This window comes from Exophiala spinifera (genome assembly GCF_000836115.1).
Source record: "Exophiala spinifera strain CBS 89968 unplaced genomic scaffold supercont1.6, whole genome shotgun sequence".
In the NCBI taxonomy this organism is placed as follows: Eukaryota; Fungi; Ascomycota; class Eurotiomycetes; order Chaetothyriales; family Herpotrichiellaceae; genus Exophiala; species Exophiala spinifera.
In genome coordinates, this window is record NW_015622518.1 from 2,629,814 (window position 1) to 2,649,431 (window position 19,618).

The 19,618-nt window shown below is 51.4% G+C and overlaps 9 protein-coding genes across 9 annotated transcripts; 3 read left to right on the plus strand and 6 right to left on the minus strand.

Moving 5' to 3' along the window:
- Window positions 1-29: 29 nt before the first annotated feature.
- PV08_08916 (uncharacterized protein) lies at window positions 30-1,946 on the minus strand (the record flags this gene model as incomplete). The annotated part of the gene is made up of 1 exon (XM_016383238.1): window positions 30-1,946. The coding sequence occupies one exon, from the start codon at window positions 1,944-1,946 to the stop codon at window positions 30-32; it is 1,917 nt and encodes a 638-aa protein (XP_016233941.1).
- Window positions 1,947-3,990: 2,044 nt separating this feature from the next.
- PV08_08917 (uncharacterized protein) lies at window positions 3,991-4,670 on the minus strand (the record flags this gene model as incomplete). The annotated part of the gene is made up of 2 exons (XM_016383239.1): window positions 3,991-4,266; window positions 4,323-4,670. 2 exons carry the CDS (start codon window positions 4,668-4,670, stop codon window positions 3,991-3,993), a joined length of 624 nt encoding a protein of 207 aa, XP_016233942.1.
- A 321-nt stretch (window positions 4,671-4,991) lies between these two features.
- Window positions 4,992-7,402, minus strand: PV08_08918 (uncharacterized protein; the record flags this gene model as incomplete). Its single annotated transcript, XM_016383240.1, has 7 exons — window positions 4,992-5,686; window positions 5,739-6,037; window positions 6,087-6,107; window positions 6,153-6,304; window positions 6,348-7,044; window positions 7,098-7,204; window positions 7,253-7,402. The coding sequence occupies 7 exons, from the start codon at window positions 7,400-7,402 to the stop codon at window positions 4,992-4,994; spliced, it is 2,121 nt and encodes a 706-aa protein (XP_016233943.1).
- Window positions 7,403-7,916: 514 nt separating this feature from the next.
- Window positions 7,917-9,864, minus strand: PV08_08919 (uncharacterized protein; the record flags this gene model as incomplete). Its single annotated transcript, XM_016383241.1, has 10 exons — window positions 7,917-8,062; window positions 8,113-8,220; window positions 8,277-8,353; window positions 8,404-9,007; window positions 9,057-9,106; window positions 9,161-9,297; window positions 9,350-9,411; window positions 9,458-9,599; window positions 9,653-9,720; window positions 9,771-9,864. 10 exons carry the CDS (start codon window positions 9,862-9,864, stop codon window positions 7,917-7,919), a joined length of 1,488 nt encoding a protein of 495 aa, XP_016233944.1.
- Window positions 9,865-10,423: 559 nt separating this feature from the next.
- PV08_08920 (uncharacterized protein) lies at window positions 10,424-10,972 on the plus strand (the record flags this gene model as incomplete). Its single annotated transcript, XM_016383242.1, has 1 exon — window positions 10,424-10,972. One exon carries the CDS (start codon window positions 10,424-10,426, stop codon window positions 10,970-10,972), a length of 549 nt encoding a protein of 182 aa, XP_016233945.1.
- Window positions 10,973-11,399: 427 nt separating this feature from the next.
- PV08_08921 (uncharacterized protein) lies at window positions 11,400-11,687 on the minus strand (the record flags this gene model as incomplete). The annotated part of the gene is made up of 1 exon (XM_016383243.1): window positions 11,400-11,687. The coding sequence occupies one exon, from the start codon at window positions 11,685-11,687 to the stop codon at window positions 11,400-11,402; it is 288 nt and encodes a 95-aa protein (XP_016233946.1).
- Window positions 11,688-13,702: 2,015 nt separating this feature from the next.
- PV08_08922 (uncharacterized protein) lies at window positions 13,703-14,983 on the plus strand (the record flags this gene model as incomplete). Its single annotated transcript, XM_016383244.1, has 1 exon — window positions 13,703-14,983. One exon carries the CDS (start codon window positions 13,703-13,705, stop codon window positions 14,981-14,983), a length of 1,281 nt encoding a protein of 426 aa, XP_016233947.1.
- A 1,934-nt stretch (window positions 14,984-16,917) lies between these two features.
- PV08_08923 (adenylosuccinate synthase) lies at window positions 16,918-18,351 on the plus strand (the record flags this gene model as incomplete). Its single annotated transcript, XM_016383245.1, has 2 exons — window positions 16,918-18,259; window positions 18,320-18,351. The coding sequence occupies 2 exons, from the start codon at window positions 16,918-16,920 to the stop codon at window positions 18,349-18,351; spliced, it is 1,374 nt and encodes a 457-aa protein (XP_016233948.1).
- A 224-nt stretch (window positions 18,352-18,575) lies between these two features.
- On the minus strand, window positions 18,576-19,276 carry PV08_08924 (uncharacterized protein; the record flags this gene model as incomplete). Its single annotated transcript, XM_016383246.1, has 2 exons — window positions 18,576-18,853; window positions 19,027-19,276. The coding sequence occupies 2 exons, from the start codon at window positions 19,274-19,276 to the stop codon at window positions 18,576-18,578; spliced, it is 528 nt and encodes a 175-aa protein (XP_016233949.1).
- Window positions 19,277-19,618: the final 342 nt, after the last annotated feature.

Genomic DNA, 19,618 nt, shown 5'->3' on the forward strand with positions numbered 1-19,618 from the left:
TGTATCCAAAAGGGGAGGTCTTGCAACGATCAAGGACCGGCAGACTTGAGGTCGGCAACCCAACCGAGGGTGTTTCTTCTGTTGTCTGTTAGGCGACCGTATTCTAACAGAAGCCTGGCGACGTAGATTTGCATATCAACTTTTCTGAGAACCTTTGCGGCCCACTCACTGCCAGCTTTCGCAATTTGTTCTGCTTGGCTGTCATGCCCCTCAAACTTGCCAGCCGCACCGCACGTGTCCTCGTCGCAACCAATAAAGTAGGCCAATATGGCATAATAATCCGTGAAGCGATTGTTCATGGGAACAAAGTGCTTCCATGCAACGAGCCGAGCGTCGTGCCACTCGCGATACAGGGTGGATTTGATAGGAACAGAGTTACTCATGAGAAACGAGCGGTACCGTCCAGAAAAGGAGTTGCCATCGACATCGGGTAGGTATTTGGAAGCATACTGATCAGAGAGGCGCATGGTTGCACCAACCTCAAATTCGTCTGACAGGTACCAACATTGGCCTTCCTCGGTGTGAATATCACAGAACAGGTCTGTGAAGCAGACGTCGTTGTATTTAGTGAGCCATTTGCTTAAATTCTTCTGGATCTCACTGGGGAGCCCAGCGAGTGAAGATCGTTGTTGCAGAGGGGTAAAGATGCGGTCGGTGGTTTCGTCGGCCAGCGAATATTTGGTGCCATTCGTCAAGGCCACGAACCTGTGGCGGTGGAAATTGGGCCAATTCAGTGCATCGTGCCGCCCACCGGTTGCAGTTCCTCGCCAAATTGCTTTTACACTCTTGGAGGACCAAAGATGAGGGTCTTCGGACTCGAAATTTTCATTACCATTCCAGGTCATGGGGGCAGGAATCAGAATATCATTATTGACGGCAAATTTGGAACCGCCGAACATTGGCAGCAGTTCTTGGCTGGTTGATTTGGTCAAAGGGCTGGTTAATGCCCCGTGGTATGCGCCGATGCTCGGATCTTGGCACAAATCCGAGGCCAGGGTCCAGTTGCCCACGAAGCCTCCGACCATGAAGCTTTGAGGTCTCGGTTGATCATTTTTAGATGCCATGGCCCGATGAAGCATATTGGGCTCTGCTCGCAAGGGACTGTTCAAATCACAAGCGGCTCGTGCGAAAGATAAAGGAGCAGATTGGGACCATTCGATCTCCGACTGTGGCTCTCCCGGCTCTGCAGCCTCAGACCACCCTTGGACGACATCAGAGACTTTGTCATGGTGCGGCAAGACTCGAAACTCCCTTGCCTTCTCCAATCGAGCGTTGATTTCCTCGAAAGGAACCATAATCCTAGGTTCGTCCATGGCGTTGAGCGGGATCACCATGTCGGGAAGCAGATGCGCAACTTCGTCGATCATGTTGGCCCATATGACATGCCAGAACCAGCCAGTGTCGGCTTCGGCCTTGTGCTGATGCACGCGCACATGCATACCGAGGTTGCGGGCTTTCGCACGCATGTCATGAGGTGAAACGCTCCAAAACGGCTCCAAATCATGATAGATTTGATCGAAAAATTCCTCGACGATAACAGCATCGTTTCTCGATGCATATTCGAACCACCTGTCGAAACCTGGAGGTGGATGTCTTCCTCGGCGCTGGCGATATGCGTTTGCAGCATCCTCGAGGGTCTCCGAACGCTTCGCTACTAAGGCATCGAAAGCCTTGTCCGCATCGGCGATTAAAAGAGCTATCGGACTCGAACTTGCAGAAGTGCCGCCGGCTGGGGATGAATACCAGTCGGACAACGTCTGATTACCCAGAACGCTGGGCCGAAAATAAGTCAGCGACTCGTACAGTAGGACAAGAACGAAGGCTCCGACGACGAAAGAAAGGCGACTGAGTCGAAGCATGTTGAAGCCCGGCAGTGAGCGTGAGGTCGCTATCAGCCCACAGCAGTGATTGCCGCCCGTATAAAAGTCGTGAAGCAAGTTTGCCATGTTGGTGGTCAGAGGGTCTTCGGCTGTATGACTAGTCCATGCCTGTAAGCGTGCTAACTATGTTAGTATTGGTGTGCTTAGGCGATGTTCTAAATATGAGAAAAGCCACAGTGGCACTCCGGACTTCAGAGGGTGAGAGGAGCAATTGGGCCGGTGGAGGATGGAGCGAGAACTCAAAAAGGCTTGTGAGAGTTTTGGTTGTTGCTGTCCTGATACACGATCTCGACTTTGTTCAGCCGCCGAGATAATTTGTTGACAGCGATCAGGACCCGGAAATGCGTCTCCTGACAGGGTTGACTCGATACAAGGGTTTGATTACGAGTACTTGGGATCAGACCTGCGGCCCCGATAAGAGGATAGCTTTGCAGGCGGAAATGAAGGGATGCTGCCAACAGGGTTTGATGCAGGAGCCCGGCTTGGTCGCTGGGAGTTTAATGTCCCTTGACACGGCTGGTGAATCTGGATTGATCTGAAGACTGGCCAAGGAGACCTAATTGTCGACCGCCTGTACTCGTGGCCCGTGGACTGTGCGTACAGGTCCCTTGCACCGTGCGAGATCTGGAGGTTTTCATTGACAAAAAATTCTCCGGACCAACCGCAGCGTGGGTGGGCAGGACCGTGTCAGGGGCAGGAACATCCCACCGGGTGTGGGCAGAGTACAGTACAGTACAACCTGTAATGTGCGGAACTGGCGTCACTGGAAACTACTGTACTCATAAATGCTGAAACAATCGCGGGATCTAGTCTTTAGCTCTATGAGCTTTACCAGAAATAGTTTGGTTGAACCAGAGTAAGCCATCCAATTAGCTTGATTCTATGAATACGTGTAAATAGCGTCATTTTCATTACGCTCGTACTAGCTGTCATTAGATTAAATTATTCAGCGCCAAGTCGAGACAAGCACTGAGCACGTGATTATAGCCTTCACCTGGCGACTTTCCATGAAGAAAGAACCTCGAGATTCTGACGGGGAAACTACGCTCTTAATCACGTTCTTCGCGAGGTGACCATATTGACCTACTTACTCACTTTTAAGTATATTTTGTAGTGGCTATTACTTCTGCTGTAGCCTCAGAATATAATTTAGAATCGAAGCTTTTAGTAACAGGCTGTTAGGAAACGCCTCGAGTAACAGGCAGAGTGTCACGGTCTGCGGGCAGGTAGGAAGATAGGTATCCACCAGGTAGTGTATTTTCTACGTATAGCTATTCAACAGGCACAGGCAGCTTGCTGACTAGGTCGGGGTGGTTGACAAGGACGTAGCTTGCGTGAAAAGTGCGAAGCTCAGGAGTTCGCTAATCTATCGCTTGATCGCAGGTCCATCATCAAGTTATTCTCAACGTCTGCCGATTTGAACTCATCGATGAGAATATATTTCGGACGTTTTGAAATTGGACTGTATACACTACTGCATTCATCTCCCAACTACGGTCCTTGTTGAAAGGATACCCTTGCCAGCGGGAAGTTGCATTGGGCAAAAGCCCGACCCCCAAGGAGAAGCCAAAAAGCGTCAACACCTGAGCAGAGACAAAAGGGCGAGATCCAGTACTTTCACACTCCTCCAACTTGCCGAGCAGAGCTAGCTATCCTGATGCGCGGCGGAGATCCACGAGACTCGACTCCAGATTTCGTCGCCGACCTTTCAGGCGTCTCACCGGCGATCCTATTCAATTTCTCGGCTGAGAGTCCAGCCACCGTCGTGGCTGAGTAGATCGTCGGTAGAGGGCGAGTGATGTGATGCTCTATCACTTGCCTATAGACATTGTCGACAAAGGTCTTGAGAGCCACCTAGTTTCATGAGTTTTGAGTCGTCGAAAAGATAGGAAAGCTATACTTTATTAGTAGGCTCGTAATTCCGATAGTGCCTCAACACATGCTTGTTGAATTTTCACACCCTAGAAGATACAAAATCGATCTCGACGACCCCTCTTTTCATGTCCTTCTCTGTCACTAGAACCTGGCCATTATCGTCCACCTCATTTGATTCCACGTCGAAAAAATCCGTGAGCATCATATGTCCATTGCGGCTACGTCCACGTTCGCTTCACAGGTGCCTTTCAAGACCAGCCTCCACTCTTGTGTTTGCTGCACCTGGCTCATTGAGGCCCAAAGAGTCGCCATTCTCCCACATCACATCCAAAAAGAGGTAAGAGATTTTCCAGGTCTCGCCAACTTTTCGAAAGCTCCAGTAATAGTAGCCCCCTTCGGAAAAGTTCTTGTCGATGTCGTCCGAATGTACCCCACAAATGGCAAATAATGCAGACCGACCGTGGGCGACTGTGTCGCTTTCGAATGTCATTGTCATGTTAGACGACATGTGCTGGAAGTGGGTTAGAATTCGATGGCTGATAGTCAAGATTTGCAGGCAGATCTCACCAGCATTCTACTAAACCTCGTTTCCGCACCAAGGCACCAATCAGCAAGACCCTTGGTGCCATAGTGTGTTCCAAATGGAAATGTCACGATACAATCATCCGTAAAGAGCCCTGCCCAGGTTTGTGCTGCAGCATGGTGGACCATGCATGCATCCAGGACATACGCGTATTCGTCGAGAAGGGATACGAGTCTTTGTCGTTCGAACAGAAAATGTACCTTGTCATCAGCGCTTTGAGGGTTGGCCAAAGAAGAGTGCTCCGTTGGAGTCTTCAATTTGATCTGACGTCCGTCTGTTGGTGATGAACAGGCCAGAGGGTGATGCACGGGTAACAAAGCCGGTCTAGGCATGGTCGCGAATCACTCCAATGATTAAGCTCCTTGGTCAAAATCGGTAAATAAGAGAGGCGACGAAGCTTTCAGCGAAGGCAACTACACTGTCTGTCTCAGTTTTGTCCTTCAACGGCAAGGCTGATATGAGTACTCGATAGGTAGAGTGTGGGGAATTTGTGGACCTCAACATGGTAGAAATTCTGTGGGGAGAAGAGTGGGAGAATTTCATCCCGCGGATTCCTATTGGCAGTATGGTCTTAGGCCATCGTACACAGCCAGATCCACTCCCTATGCAGGACTCTCGACCATGGTGACAATTTTGAGGGTGGCAATATGCGACTAACCCTGTTCTCCCAGGTGTTGGAAGAAAAATGAGTCCACTTCCTGTGTCCACTGGGCATTGAAACCGGGTTCTTGCGCCAGGTCGCCTGTGGCATACTTCTCGCTGGCAATCGCACCAGAAATGTGATCGGAAGAGGGCCTGCCAAAGTCAAATGTCGGGACGTCGAACCCGTGCACAAAATCCAGAATCTGATCCGAAGGTGATCCAAAATGCGGCAGTCGGATGTCGGTTTGGTAGCCAGGATCATCTCCATTCCTTTGGGCGTCGTCGAACGAGGCCATGGCTTTGTTGAGTAAGATTTGGCCTTTCTTGATTGACTCGGGTGCGGATGCTAGGGCATCTTGATGGACAATCAGGAAAGCAATTGCCGTTTGAATGGTTGAAATGACAGTGGCGTAATCTGGTGCGGTTTCAGGCAGAGTATCACGGACTGCCTGGCTGGTAACGTAGAGCAAGAGTGTGATTGTCGCGTTCCAAAGATAGCCAGCTGAAGGCAAAAGAGCTGCCTGAAGAGTCCCTGAACTGCCTGGGTTGATACAGGTTGTGGTGGTCTCAATCAGTGATATAGCCATCACAATGCACCTAGCGGCTGCTGCGATCAGGTCCTCCGGGATCATCTTGGCAGCCTCTTTTTTCTGCACGACGAGGTTGAGGAATGCCCTGTACAGCAAAATTCGCAGGTTCAAGTAGCCTGTACGAAAACATTGGGTTAACGGTGTTCATACGTCCACAGAGTGTCATACGCAGCCGGAGTATCAGCCCATGAGGTTCCTTGGCCCAAATCGAATTCTCAGACCATTCATCGTACCAAGTGCAAAGAGCCGCGTCGGCCATTTTGAGTGCCACGGTCCGTTCTGAGACACTGGTGTGTTTGTATTCCAAAGAGTAAACCTGTTCATATGCATCCCAAGCCAGGTATGAGAACTGTCGCATCCTTTCGAGGTACTGGAAATCAATCGGTGATGAGTCCAAGGAAAATGGTCTGACATCAACTTCTCGGGGTTGAATCCCGCAGGGTCGACCAGAGAGAGCAGCGAGTTCGCTAGGCATTGTCAGAAACACGGCAATCTTTGACGGCTCTCGGGACTTACGTTTCATAGGTGAATAGACACCTGGAATAATCAGCTTGTATCGCAGTAATCAGATTGCTGACTTACCACCACGATGCGCACCAGCCATTAGCGTCTGCGTTTGGACCGCCCAAAACAATGAGCTCCCTGTGCATACCAATAGCATAGCCAACTCGTGTTGCAACCCCCATCATGGCGTAGGCTTCGTGGAGTCTCTGTTGGTTATACAGCCACGCAAACTGAAGAGTTAGCAACGGGTAATCTGACCTTGAGCCTACTTACACCAAGAAACAAACTGTTGACACTTGACATATCACCAGATGTGAAGGAGACATCGGTAAGAACAGCCTTTGCCAGGTTAAAGCAGACTTCGCCATGATTAGAATTAAGCGCGGCCTGTCGCACTGCGGTGTCTGGATCGACCATGCTACATTGGTGGCCATGAGCCAGTACCATGTACATAACCGCTATCCAAAGTTCATAGCCTCTTCCTTCCGTCGGTAGTCCTTCCCAGAAATTTCGATACCTCTCCATGAACGTTTTTTGATTGAGAATTGGGTAGATGCGATGGGCAGTCTGAAAGTATCGATTTACATACTCGTCAGCGACAGGCCTGGGAGGTAAGGAGGAACCGGATGCATTGGAAAGACGAAGATTCGGCGAAACGTGTATCCATTGCTGTGCCGGTAGATCTGGCCTCATCGATGAGTCGTGCTTCTGTGAGATCTGGCTAGGGGCTTCCACCGCGCTGATAATGGCGTTTGAAGACGACCCGCCGTAGAATTCTGGGTTTCTCGTTGAGATAGTCAGAAAGTTCACTCCACGTAAAAGCTGGCTCATGTCATCGTCGGGTCGCTGGCTTTCTGGGAGGTAGTCGTAGATCTGACCAAGATGGCGTGGTGACGAAGTTGTGGCGCCATCTTTCTCAGATTCTAGATTCTCATACTCGCGCAGTCTGTTCTCTAATTCGGAGATCCGTCTGGAGTATAAGTTGGCAAGAAGAATCAATGCACAAATAGAACAGCCGCTTACTTGAGTGCCCTAGCCAGGGTCATCTTCCCCGGGGGTTGAGCATCGCCGCCGTAATCGCACGGAACTGATTTCTCGACACATGAACTGCAAGGACTTTGACCATTGCACTATCCTGGGATATTAGTACATAGCATGCTTCTCGGTGACCCACCAACCTTGCGGCGTAAAACGCGACAATATGAACAAGCCTGTTCAATCTTGGTTCGCTTTGGATTTGATTGAGGGGATGTTCCCGCAGCGCTTGGAGGGAAAATCGTCTGATGATCTCGTTTACTGTTTGGGGCAATATTTCTCATCGGCTTCATGTCCGCTTGGAGAGCTCCATGCTCGATGCGTCCTCCTGATGTGAGTCTGAATTCGGGGAAGAGAGTCTAAGAGTCAGAGTCCAGGTCAAGGTTGGGCGGGAAGAGGCCGGGGCTGCCAAGAGGTTGTAGCGGCGTGACGCGAAATGCGTCAGACTACTAACGAGAGGCTGGCCGCTATAAGAACAGCAGCAAATTGGTCGGAAACATCCTACGCCAAAATTACAACCATTCGACCTTCATGAGATGCGAACTTCATCGACCGTATGGAACAGGTTGTCGGTATTCACGATACTGACGGATTTTAGTGTTGACTACTAATGCACAAGAATTTGGGCACTACCTCTCGAAGAAGACGACAAGTTTGATTTGGCTGAGCTGAATATTTATTATGGACTTCTATATCAGAGGTGGCCTGATTACATTCACATAATCGCAGCCCTTGGATGATGATGAGTCTTGCATCCTCCCACAATAATCCCAGAGATTCTGATTTCAAGCAGTGACTGCTACTTTCCTAAAGCTGAGGTTTGTTGTTCTCCTCCAGATGGTGTACCTCTTCTGCCTTCTCCGTCAATGTGTGCGTCACAGCCCGATCTTTAATGAAGAGTGTATCGATCTCCTCAAGAGTCAGTCCTTTCGTTTCTGGGTATAGGAACCAGACTGTGACTTGGTCAGTGCCTGGATTGTCATCGTGGACGGTCACAACTTACCGATTGGCAGTTGAATGAAGGTGAAGATTATGAAGACAATGTACAACCGCCATCCGATGTTCGCTATCCCAATCGGTCCAACCTTGACGATGATGAATGTGAAAGTCCCTGGTCGATGAGCAGTCTTGTGAGAAGGATTCCAGATCGCGACTTGGGTTTCTTACAATTTGTGAAGGCGTTGAGAGCACCACCAACGTGACGATACTTGACTGGAACTAGTTCGGGCCCAATGCACCAGGGTCTGCGTGGATGATCAGTTGATATGCTTAACAAGAAATTTCTTCCACTTACGCTGGCAACCAACTCCAACCAAATGCCAAACAGATCAGACATGTAGCTCCGAAAGCCACCCATAGCTGGGTACTTCTGCCATCTTTCACCATGGGCAGATAGATGCAGTACCCGATCAACATTGGTATGGTGCCGGAGATCAAGAGCTTCTTGCGGCCGATTCGTTCGATAAATGCAATCCCAAACAGTGACCCAACCCAAAAGCTAATCGAGGCAACACCGCCTAGAACCAGCGCAGTCTCGGCAGATATTCCAAGCTGCAGGAACACGGTGCTGGAGTAGTAGATGACGATGTTGACGCCGGGCAATTGCTGAATCATCTGGATGATACAGGCCAATGCTATTCGGATCGGTATCTTCTGACCTGACTTGTCGTAGAAGATTGTTTTCAAATTATACTCTCCAAAGTGTTCCTCCAGCGCAATTGCGGCGAGGATTTCCGCACGCTCCGCCTGTACAGCCTCATCCTCGAGGGGCAGACCTTTGAGGGCCGACATGACTTCATCAGCTTCTTCGTGTCTGCCCTTGGAGTAAAGATATCGCGGGCTCTCCGGAAGCCAAGTAAGTGCAATTACGGTGAAAATGGCAAAGACAGCCTGGAACGCTATATACTACCTATCAGCTTGACATGATTTGCATAGGATCTCACTCACCGACTGGGAACCGCCACACGATTTGCCCGGTGAGATGGAAGAATCCGTAGCTGTGGAAAGTGAGTTAAATGTGTATTCCCAAGGGTATGTAGGAAGATACTGACTTCATCCAGTATGCAATGACAATCCCAAAAGCCGCAATGCTCAACTGTGTGGCGACAAGCTGTCCTCTGTGCTTTGCCTTGCTTGTCTCGGAAACCCAGGTTGGCACAGTGCCAGTATTCATCCCGTTTCCGATACCCTAGATAGCCATGTCAGTAACCTTAAGACTACCGTAAGAGGGCCACATCTACCGAGACAATTCTGCCGACAATCATCTGCGCAACACTGTACGAAGCGGCTTGCAGTACCGCTCCTTGTAGCAGTCAGCATTGTATAAAAGTCGCCCAAGGTTGTCTTACCAATCACCATGATGCCCATCCCAATTGCAATGGTGCGTCTGCGCCCAAGAGCTGACCCCCAACCTGCAGCAATAAGGCAGCCAACCATGCAGCCAATATCGTAGATTGACACAACCGTCGAGATAGTATCGGCGTCATCAGCCTGTAACTTATTCAGCTCGATCGTCTTTGTTTGGAGTCTGAGAATCTGCCAACCTTGACGTTTATCGCCTCGAGAAAATACGGTGTGCTCACAATGCTTCCCATAATCCCTTGGTCATAGCCTATCTCCAATCAGCTGAAGAGGTTCACGAAAGTATTTTACACCACTTACCAAAGAGTAGGAATGCACTGGCCGAGCACAGGCTAATTGCCCATGACAATGCCGTGCCCTGAAGGCCCAAAAACTTTTTCGAAGGCGACAACATCGGCGAGTATCGTTCACGATCGAAAAGGTGAGTTCTGGTATCGTTCCGGAGAAGTTGACCGCATCTTCCTCCCAATATATAGGAGAACACAACAGGTCGCGGGGATCGCCTCCAAAAGTCTGGGAGACCTGAGATAAATCTGGGTCGACGCCGAAGAAATTTGGGGCAGCAGAAACATGGGGCCCCATCTGGACTCATTCCGCAAACTCCAATTGGTTGCAGTTTCGCTCCCTGCGTTCCCATTGGAATATGTTTGATACCACCTACAATATGTCAACTCCGCGAAGTTCAGCTAACCCTCAACACCTCCAGCGATGCTCTAGATGCGTGGGGCAATGGCCCGCTCAAATACTTGTGGCGACTTTAAAAGTACAGTGCTATATCCGAGACCTGATGAGATGAAAAGTTTTCAGCACAGCCAAAGACGAAGTTTCGACCTTTCCCGGGACATAACAAGTGAGCCATTGTCTCTCCGTTGCTGAACTTGAACCACGACTGTACAGCCTTTGCCTCCGGCGCCACCATTCAATACCCATCAAAACATCACTTCGAACCTACCATGTCCCAGCCTGGGGACTTCGCTGCAGAGCTCTACTCTCTCAGAGACACGGTCCGATCTCTTCAGCAATCGTTGTCCAATGTCCAAGACATCCAGGCGGTCCAATGGCTGCTAAATCACTACACAGCGCTCCACGATGAGGCGTGCTTCGACCTGAACAAGCAACAAGAATGGGAGAACCTCTTCGCCGAGGATGGTGTCGCCATCTACCCCTTCGGGCAGCACAAGGGTCGCGAGGGAAAGGGTGCATGGGCTTTTGGCGGTGTATCGTATTTCGAGCGGTGTCAGCTGCTCAGCAGCAACTTTGACATCACCTTCGGCCCCGGACGGAAACAGGCTCATGTCCGAACGAATTGCATCGCGCAATGGATGAAACGAAAGGACGTCTACCATGAGCATTTCGACGAGGGCGGGTTCTACAACTGGATCCTGAGAAAGGACGATAGTGGCCAGTGGAAGATCCAGCAGGTCAAGCTGACCATCACTTGGACCACCGGCGACGATCCAACGGGTGTGGGACCTAAGAGCAAGCATTCAGAGATGCTGTGAGACAAGGTGGAGTGGACAGGGCCGAATGAGTACGCAAGGTACTGTGAACTTGAGACCATGAGAGCACTCCGACATGATGGCATCAGGGATATAAAATTATACCCGAAAGATCAAAATTGGCGAGTTCAGAGTAATTGCAACGCACTCGGATCGGATAATTGTAGCATTTGGGGCATCATTGTGTTTGCAAACTTGAATACTCGCTTCGTCCTGATCCCACCTCCCAAATGCATTTGAAAGCTTTTCTCGGCTCTTTCACTAAACCTTGCCTATTTTGGTGCTTGAATCTCTCAGAACGCTTGCGATGTCCTCCTTCAGCACCCCCTTTCTCCTTTATTCAGATTAACGCGAAGTTCCCGTTCAGTGGAGGTCCCTAAGTGATATGATTGATCTGTGGCGTCGCTTTGGAGGAGGTGTTGTTAGGTGCCTAGCTGGAGTTTTTTGCGTCAACCTCAGTGTTGTTGTCGTCTTTGATAGTGTTTTCGTCTCCACCGGCATAAGTGTCGAGATTGGTCTTTTCAGCTGCCTCCTCTTTCAACTTTTGCTTTGTCGCCTGAAGTAGTTGCTTGAAGTCTTCTCGCCCCTTGTTGTCGAACCCAAATCTGGATTCGAGGGCATCGTGCAAACGGCGGAAGGCTTCTGGTCCACGCACCATCTGCTCTGTCTGTTCAGGAGTCAAAACGGACTTATTCTGAGGAGTAGATTTTGAAGCCATTGTGTATTATCAATGGGCAAGGTGACTTACAGGAGCCTCCGACCTCGATTCTTCGGCGGAATGTTTTTCCGCCAGCTTTGTAAAGGGTCAACGTCAGGCGAATCTGCCGCAGCGTTCCATGAGTCAGCACCTAATCTGAAAGGTCTGCAGCACTGTTATAGCTATTCCCTGCCCGCAATCACATATAACCGGAAAGAGAAAATAAGGGTGACTGTCTAGTTGCCAGATTTCTGCACGCCACCACCCACAATAGCGGGACTGATCTGCACGGCACCGATCAAAGGAAAGCTTCGGCCGCGCACTCTCCGTGTGTACTCTTGACCTTTGGCAGTAGATGGTAAATAATCGATCCTTCGATAGGTCATCTTCCTTCTAACGCAAATTCTCTCGCATTCAAGCGTCTTGAACAGGCAGCCCTGCTATGTTCGTCCTACCAGGTGCAACATGCTTGGATTTGGTTTCCTTATCCTGCAGCACTGCAGCTTCCTCTAGTCGACGCCGCCACTACTTCTCCGTCTTCGACCGAGATTAAATTAGACATAAATGGCCGGTCGGGCGCGGATCATCACAGGCGCAGGCGTCATCAGCGGCACGATGCGTCAGCGACATTGCAGAGTCTGCGGCACCAGCACTATTGATCGCTCCATGGTGTCACGGTGCCCGTGTTGGTTGTGGCATGGGTTGTGACCGGCATACGCCCTTATACTGACTGTACGGTCCGGGCTAACTGATTAGGTAGGTTAGCCGGGGCTGGACTGCATCTGTGTTGTCTGTTTACATCTGAACGTAGCTTCTTGAGCTACGTCCCCGTCTTCCTGCCGACCCTACCTGGGGTTTACAGACTGTTCGTATATAGCTCTGATAAGAATACACATCAATATCACCCTGTCCGAGATCACTCCGTGACACATTGGTAACGCCCGCAACTCAGCCTAGTTCAACAGTAAAAGTATCTCGCACTTCCGAGAGGCCCATAGAAAGACGTCAAGCCAAGCTAATAAACGCTGTTCAAATGACATACGCATTTCTTAGAACAAGATATAGCTTTTCCAGATGATAAATTACAGTTAAATATAATTGGACTGTAAGAATACTGCGCGCTTAACTGTAGTAAGTAAAGCCTCGACAAATGTGGACAGTTCATAACTTTATTTATCTAGTTCAAGATTACCAAAGGTGACGCCAGTTCCGCACATTGCTGTACCTTCCCCTAGTAACTGTAACTTCAGTACCTGCAAGTACCCCCATAAACAGTACCTTGGGGGATCTTTCGCTCGGCTCCCTCACTTAGGCTGGGTGGACACGGTGACACCTATCGGACCTTATTGGCAGTGCCGATGGGCCCCTGCTACCGTCGCTTGGGGGGGCTCATCCCGCCTAAGCAGATTTAAGTCAACAGCCTAAATGGGTGCCTAAACCGAATCCACGATGCCTATAGACCCTACCTAGGTACAAGTACCTACCTAACCTAATCGAAGGCACCGCCGGTAGCTTTCAGGGATGGTCAATTTCTAAGACACAACCAGACACTCATCAACCCTGCTCTCTCTTCCTCTACTCCATCCTATTATTGTACTCTACTGAGCACGTTGCAGCTACTCAGGGGCACTGAGCGAGTCTTTGAATCTCATTTTCCCCTCCTCGTTTTCTCATGCTTACCTTGTAAGCTATTTACGGCGACGTGGACAAAGCCCTTGTTGCTACGCGCGTCTCCTCCCCACCAACCTCGTAAAAAATTGCTTGGGGCGCATAGGAATGTGTCCAGAGATGCTGTGACGCAGCAGTGACAGTTCTTTTCCCTCCATCCACGTCAGGCTTCAGCTCGAGCGACTCTCCAGAGTTAGATCTGCATCGTTGGGCGTTTGAGAAGATTCTAGCTGTGGAGACTCCCTGCGAGTCTGCGACCCTGACTGACTCCTCAACCGAATCCGCACCTGGCAGATACTCGGATTCTGCCTCTGCCCTATTGCAAGGCTGCAAGGTTCATTTCTGTCCAACCGGCTCGCGAACTTCCAATGTCGGTGCTATCTCTCGGCTCGCGCATGAATGTGCATTGGCGGGTTCTGCTCCTGATCTTCGTGGCCATCATTTCCTCCTACACCATCTTCCACACTTCGGCGCCAACACATCTCAAAGATGGAATCAGCCACATCCTCCCATCCTCGTCCTCGACCTTAACATCATCTCCGTCCGGCCACGGAAAACAACATTTCACCAAGCCCGATGGAGTCAAAGTCATTGGGATGGTCTTTTACGGCCGTCGTGACCGAAGCCAGATCCTCCACTGCTTCCTGATGCACAACCTTGTTGACAATGGAGGATGGCTCGATGAAGTCCAATGGATTCGCAATACCGACAACGAAGACGACCTGAGGTATCTCGATGAAATCCTCACCCAGACTCCTCGATACAAGCAGGTCCACCAGGAAAGGACCAAAGACCAAGGCTACAGCGATGCGTGGTCCAAACTCGAGCCGGGCCAGATCTATGTCAAGATCGACGACGACCTGGTCTGGATGGCCGACGATGCCATCCCGCGCCTCGTCACCACCAAGATCCAACATCCCGAGTACCTCGTCGTCTCCGCCAACATGATCAACTCGCCCCTACTGGGCTGGCTACACTACCGCATGGGCGCCGTACACCCTTACCTTCCCGAATACACCTCGTCTCCCGAATCTGCATCACCGTACGAAGAGACCTCGCCCTCCGCACGTTCGGATCAAACCCAGAGTGTGCCTCGTGTCTCATGGAAACACGTCAACCACCCCCCTTGGACTGGGCCTGACAGTTTTACTTTTCCACACGAGGAAGTACCACCTCGACAAGGCCACGCATGGTTGCGACTGCGCGAGACCGCAGAATCCCGTACGGCTCAACTCCGCCGTACACCCATCGTCAACACCACTTACGAAACATGGGGGCCCGGACTCAAATCCTGGGCCATCGCAGCCCAACACCACTACTCGTTCCTGGAAAACCTGCACGACGACAACCTGCACCTCTACCAATTCGGGCCCGACTCCAAACCGTGGATTTCCGACTACGACCGCCTCAGCATCAACTTCATCGCCGTCAACTCCACGGAGATCCTAAGCCATCTCCCCATCCCCGACGACGTCGTCGACGAGGAATGGTTGACCGTCACATTACCGAGACAAATCGGCAAGAGCGTCGCCGTGGATACTCATGCTCTGGGTGTACACTTCAGCTTCTTCTTCCAAGGAGACCTTACTTCGACGGATCTGCTAGGTCGGTACCTCGACTATGCCCAGGAAAATGTCTGCGTGAAGTGAAGTGATGATGAGCTGTGATACTACTTGAGATTGAAAGGGAGGAGAAGCTATGTGGTGGTGGCGGTCGTCGTCGTCGTCGGACAATGACGACCTCTACTTCCGATCTCCGCCACGAATCATGGAACCCTGGAACCAGCCCACCGTTGCCGCATCGAAGTCTCAGAACCATGTACGAATTTCTGAATGCATCCAATGTCAGAGAGAAAGAGAGAGAGAGTACATACAATTAAAGCGGGTTTCGGACTGGGCAATGTCTTCCACTATCAAGATTCCACTTTCGAACGGATCGTGTGTATGGCCTAGGACGAAGAACGGTGGAATGCTGGACCGTGAGACTAATGGACGAAGGACGACAGACAGGCAGATAAACTAGATGGTCGCACTGTGTTGTGCTATCATATTGACCTGTATGTGTACACACCAATGATCATCTACCGATCAAGCGGTGGATATCAACCACCATGCAAAGCTAAGGAAGGCCCTTGAAGGACTTTAAACGTCCTTAGGACTCTTTCGGGGCTGTTTGCACGTCAACCTAGTCATTGGAACGACGGCAGAAAAAATGTACTATTACTTACTGTACCTTACTAAATGCAACTGCTTCTAAAGAGCGATAGAAAAATTTCCAATTTCTACAAACATGATTGCAAATCGCTCACCATGGTTGTCGTCTTTGCCCTGAGCCGTGATCATCAAAAGCCGGGTGTCTGATGCCGTCTGCTTCCAATCCGTCCCTGATCCGACTGATGGTGGTAGAAGTTCCGACTGATTCAGTGTAGCTGCTCAGCCATAGTGAGGACTGTCACTATCAAAGGACTCTTATCGGTGATTCGAACAGACGAGGTATCAAACACCCAGGGAGCCGGTATGGGATCCTACAAGAGTTGCAGCCTGCTTTACAGTCGAGAGCTGCATCCACGTAAGTATCACAGGGGTTCAAGGGCACGTCGGCCCCACCAAAGGAATCACTGCACCATTTTTGGGGGCATGCTGTGGTACTGGGGTCTTCGACTCCATCGTATGAGCGGTGCAAAAAGCGTCAGCTCGTGGTTGAACGCATACCTATCTGGGTGAGACACCCGGATTGCCCGGCGGAACACGTGCAAAAGGCCAGAGTTTGCGGATCATAACTGGGAGAGCAGGCCGAAAGCTGTCGAAGATTGTAGTATTGGAGAAAGAAGATAAACAGCGCTGCGACGAGAGAACGCCAGATTACTTGTCCGGAAGGAGGTAGCGACGGGACAAGATGACGATAAGCAATGAGAGCAGCTTGTCTTTTTCGTTTAAATAGTAGTAGATCGCACTGCGAGCGGAGGTTTGTTAGCAGGTAATGGGGCTTAGATTGAAGTGCGGTGAGTCCTCAACTCTTGAGGCCCTCAATATTGCTCGGTGGGAGAAAATACAATACAATACAATACGAGTAAGCGACCCAATGGATCGGGTCGCAGCCTCGCGGTCTCAGCCACAGCCTCAGCCACAGCCTCACCAGCCTCATCAACCCCTCCAGGCGCCGGGACTGTACGAGTACGACAGTCGTGAGTCTCCAAGAAGAAAAAACAATAAAAAAAAATCCACCATCGACCCCTCATTGCAGTGGTTGATTGAGCCGCCCGATACGGAGCAAAACTACAGTATTAGGTCAATCGTGGAGTTTGCGCCAGTCCACTTTTTTACTACGAGTACTGCTGGTTGAATTATGAGTCGCAACAGTCAGTGTCTGTTGAACTGCGAACTGTGATTGTCACCTGAAAGAGCTGCCACTTTGTTGTATGCAACTTGGTGACCAAGACGGGGAAGCTTCCTTCTTTTCCTCTTCCTCTCTGCCTCTCATACCAGCTCGCACAACTCCTTCCTACGCCCCATACCTACCTACCTAGCCTCAGTCCAGGCCTTGATTTCCTATCCCTCTTACCCTGAATCCTAACCGCATCGCCATGCCGGTCACCGTCGTTCTCGGTGCGCAATGGGGCGATGAAGGCAAGGGCAAGCTGATTGACATCCTCGCCCAGTCGGCCGACATGGTCTGCAGGGCTGCTGGTGGCAACAACGCAGGCCATACCATCGTCGCCAACGGCGTCACCTACGACTTCCACATCCTGCCGTCCGGCTTGATCAACCCGTCCTGCAAGACCAACCTCATCGGCGCGGGCTGTGTCGTTCATATCCCAAGCTTTTTCAAGGAGCTGAAGGCACTGGAAGACAAGGGGCTGCAGGGAGTGCGCGATCGCATCAAGATCAGCCACCGTGCCACCGTCTGCTTCGACCTCCACGCCGTCGTCGATGGCGTCGTCGAGGACCACCACAAGAAGATCGAGGAGGGCAAGGGCATGATCGGCACCACTCGCAAAGGTATCGGCCCCAGCTACGGCGGCAAGGTGACCAGAAAGGGTGTCAGTCTGTGGATGTTGGTCAACGAGGAGCAACAGTGGGAGAAGAAGCTGAGGGAGTTGGAAGCGGAATGCCGCAAACTCTACGGCGACGATGCGCTGCAAGGCTACGACGTCGAGGACGAGGTCACGAGACTGCGTGGCTACCGTGAGGAACTGCGTAAGTACGTCGTCCACCAGGTGCCCCTGCTCGCCCAGGGACTGGGTCGGATGGGGGTGGCCGAAAAAATCCCAGAGGGTGAGGCTGCTCGGCAAGCCAACGTTTTAATCGAAGGCGCCAATGGCGCGCTTCTTGACATCGACCACGGAACTTACCCCTTCGTGACGTCCAGCAACACCGGCCTCGGTGGTGTTCTTACCGGCCTTGCGGGCGTAGGTCCTCGGACTCTCACCGCCCCCGGTAGCAACGTCGTCGGTGTGGTGAAAGCGTACACGACGCGCGTCGGTTCTGGGCCTTTCCCGACAGAACTGTCGGCGGCCATCTCCCCTGTCGATGCGGACTACGGTGTCAAACTGCAAGAGATCGGACGGGAGTTTGGCGTGACCACCGGCCGAAGACGGCGGTGTGGATGGTTCGACCTGGTTTGCTTGAAGTACTCTGCGTTTTTGAACGAATACACACAGTTGAATCTGACGAAGCTCGACGTGCTCGACACCTTCGACGAGATCAGAGTAGCGACGAGCTACAAGCTGGGCGGTGTCGTCATGGACGACTTCCCCGTGGCCCCGGAGGAGTTTGAGAAGCTGGAAATCACATACAAGACCTTCCCTGGCTGGCAGACGAGTACCACGGGATGCAAATCCTTTGAGAGTTTACCGGACAAGGCTAAAGAGTACGTGGAGTATATTGAGCGCGAGCTCGGCATCCCGATCAAGTGGATCGGCACAGGTACGTTACTTTCCCCCCTTTTGGAGCCAATGCCCAGTACTGACCGTCATGCGCGTATAGGCCCTCGCCGAGAAGATATGATTGTCAGGTAGATGCCGCGTATAGAAAATGGAAGCCACACGAGGAGACGGGAGCGATCTGCGGATGCGTTCCGTTGAAGAATGTTTGCATTTGTACATATGCGGTCTTGGGCGGCCAAACTGCCACTCAGAGGGAAGGTTCAAAGAATGCTTGAAGGCATGGGTATCTTACTATTTCGCCGCGCGCGCTAGAATAGACTGAAACTGAGAAAACTGTGTGGATCTCTGTTTGCTTCTCACAAGACCGCAACCACACCTGCAATCGCAATTACCGCGGCCGCAAAGCTTCCCACTTGTCGTGGATCAGATGCGGCGTTGCCCGTTGCCGAGGCGCCTTCTGCGTTCGTCGACGAGGCTGAGCTACCTGTCGTAGTAGCGGATGAGTCTGTCGGGGCCGAGGCGCCCGACGTGACGACTGTGCTGCCGGATATGACGGTGGTGTAGACGAAGCTACCAGAGGAGGAAGGGCCGTTGGTGGTGGTCGCAGTCGCAGTCGCAGTCGCGGTGAATGGAGCTGTTCAACAGGAGTAGGATCACGTCAGTCGTGAAAAAGTACAGTGCAGGAGGAAAAGGTGCTACGGATGGGGGAAAGATGAGGGAGTTTTCGTCCGCCGGATCGACCATGTCTTTGGCAATCAAAACACATGTCCACCAGAGGAGAACTGGGACGACCAAAAGAAAACGTACCGACGCTAGACCCTGCCGCGGAGCATGTCGCGATGAAAGCAGACTGGGCCGCGGACTTGTTGGTGGAGCCACTGCAGAGGCTGTTGATGGCAGACTGGACCTCCGTGGCTTCGTCGCCGCAGATGGACGAAAGGTCGGTCGGGTTGTCCTGAGTGTTGACGGCGCTGAGGAGACAGCCTGGAGGTGTGGCTGCCAGGGTGCGGGTGCCGAAGAGGGCGAGAAGTGTTGGGAGCACGAGTGAGGCTTTCATTGTGCGTGTGTCTGCGGGAGGGTATGATGCGGTGGTGTGCGAGATGTATCCGTGGCAATGACGGTTTCCTTTCTTCTTTTCTCTCCGAGGAGGCGGATGTCTAGCGCGGCGAGAAGATACCTCACTTTTGGGATGGGGTTTTGGTTGGTGCTCCTGCGAGCAACTCGAGTGGTGAGCGTGAAGATGTTGGATGTTTGTGTTGTTGGCCGACTTGACGCGTCGGTCAGGTAACTCAGGTGAAGTGAAGTGAAGTGAAGCGCAGCCAAGGCGTGCGTGGAAACCGAAGCACGAGAGAAGATTAACAGTTTTACACGTTCCGTCAAGGAGTGGTGGAATGGGGTT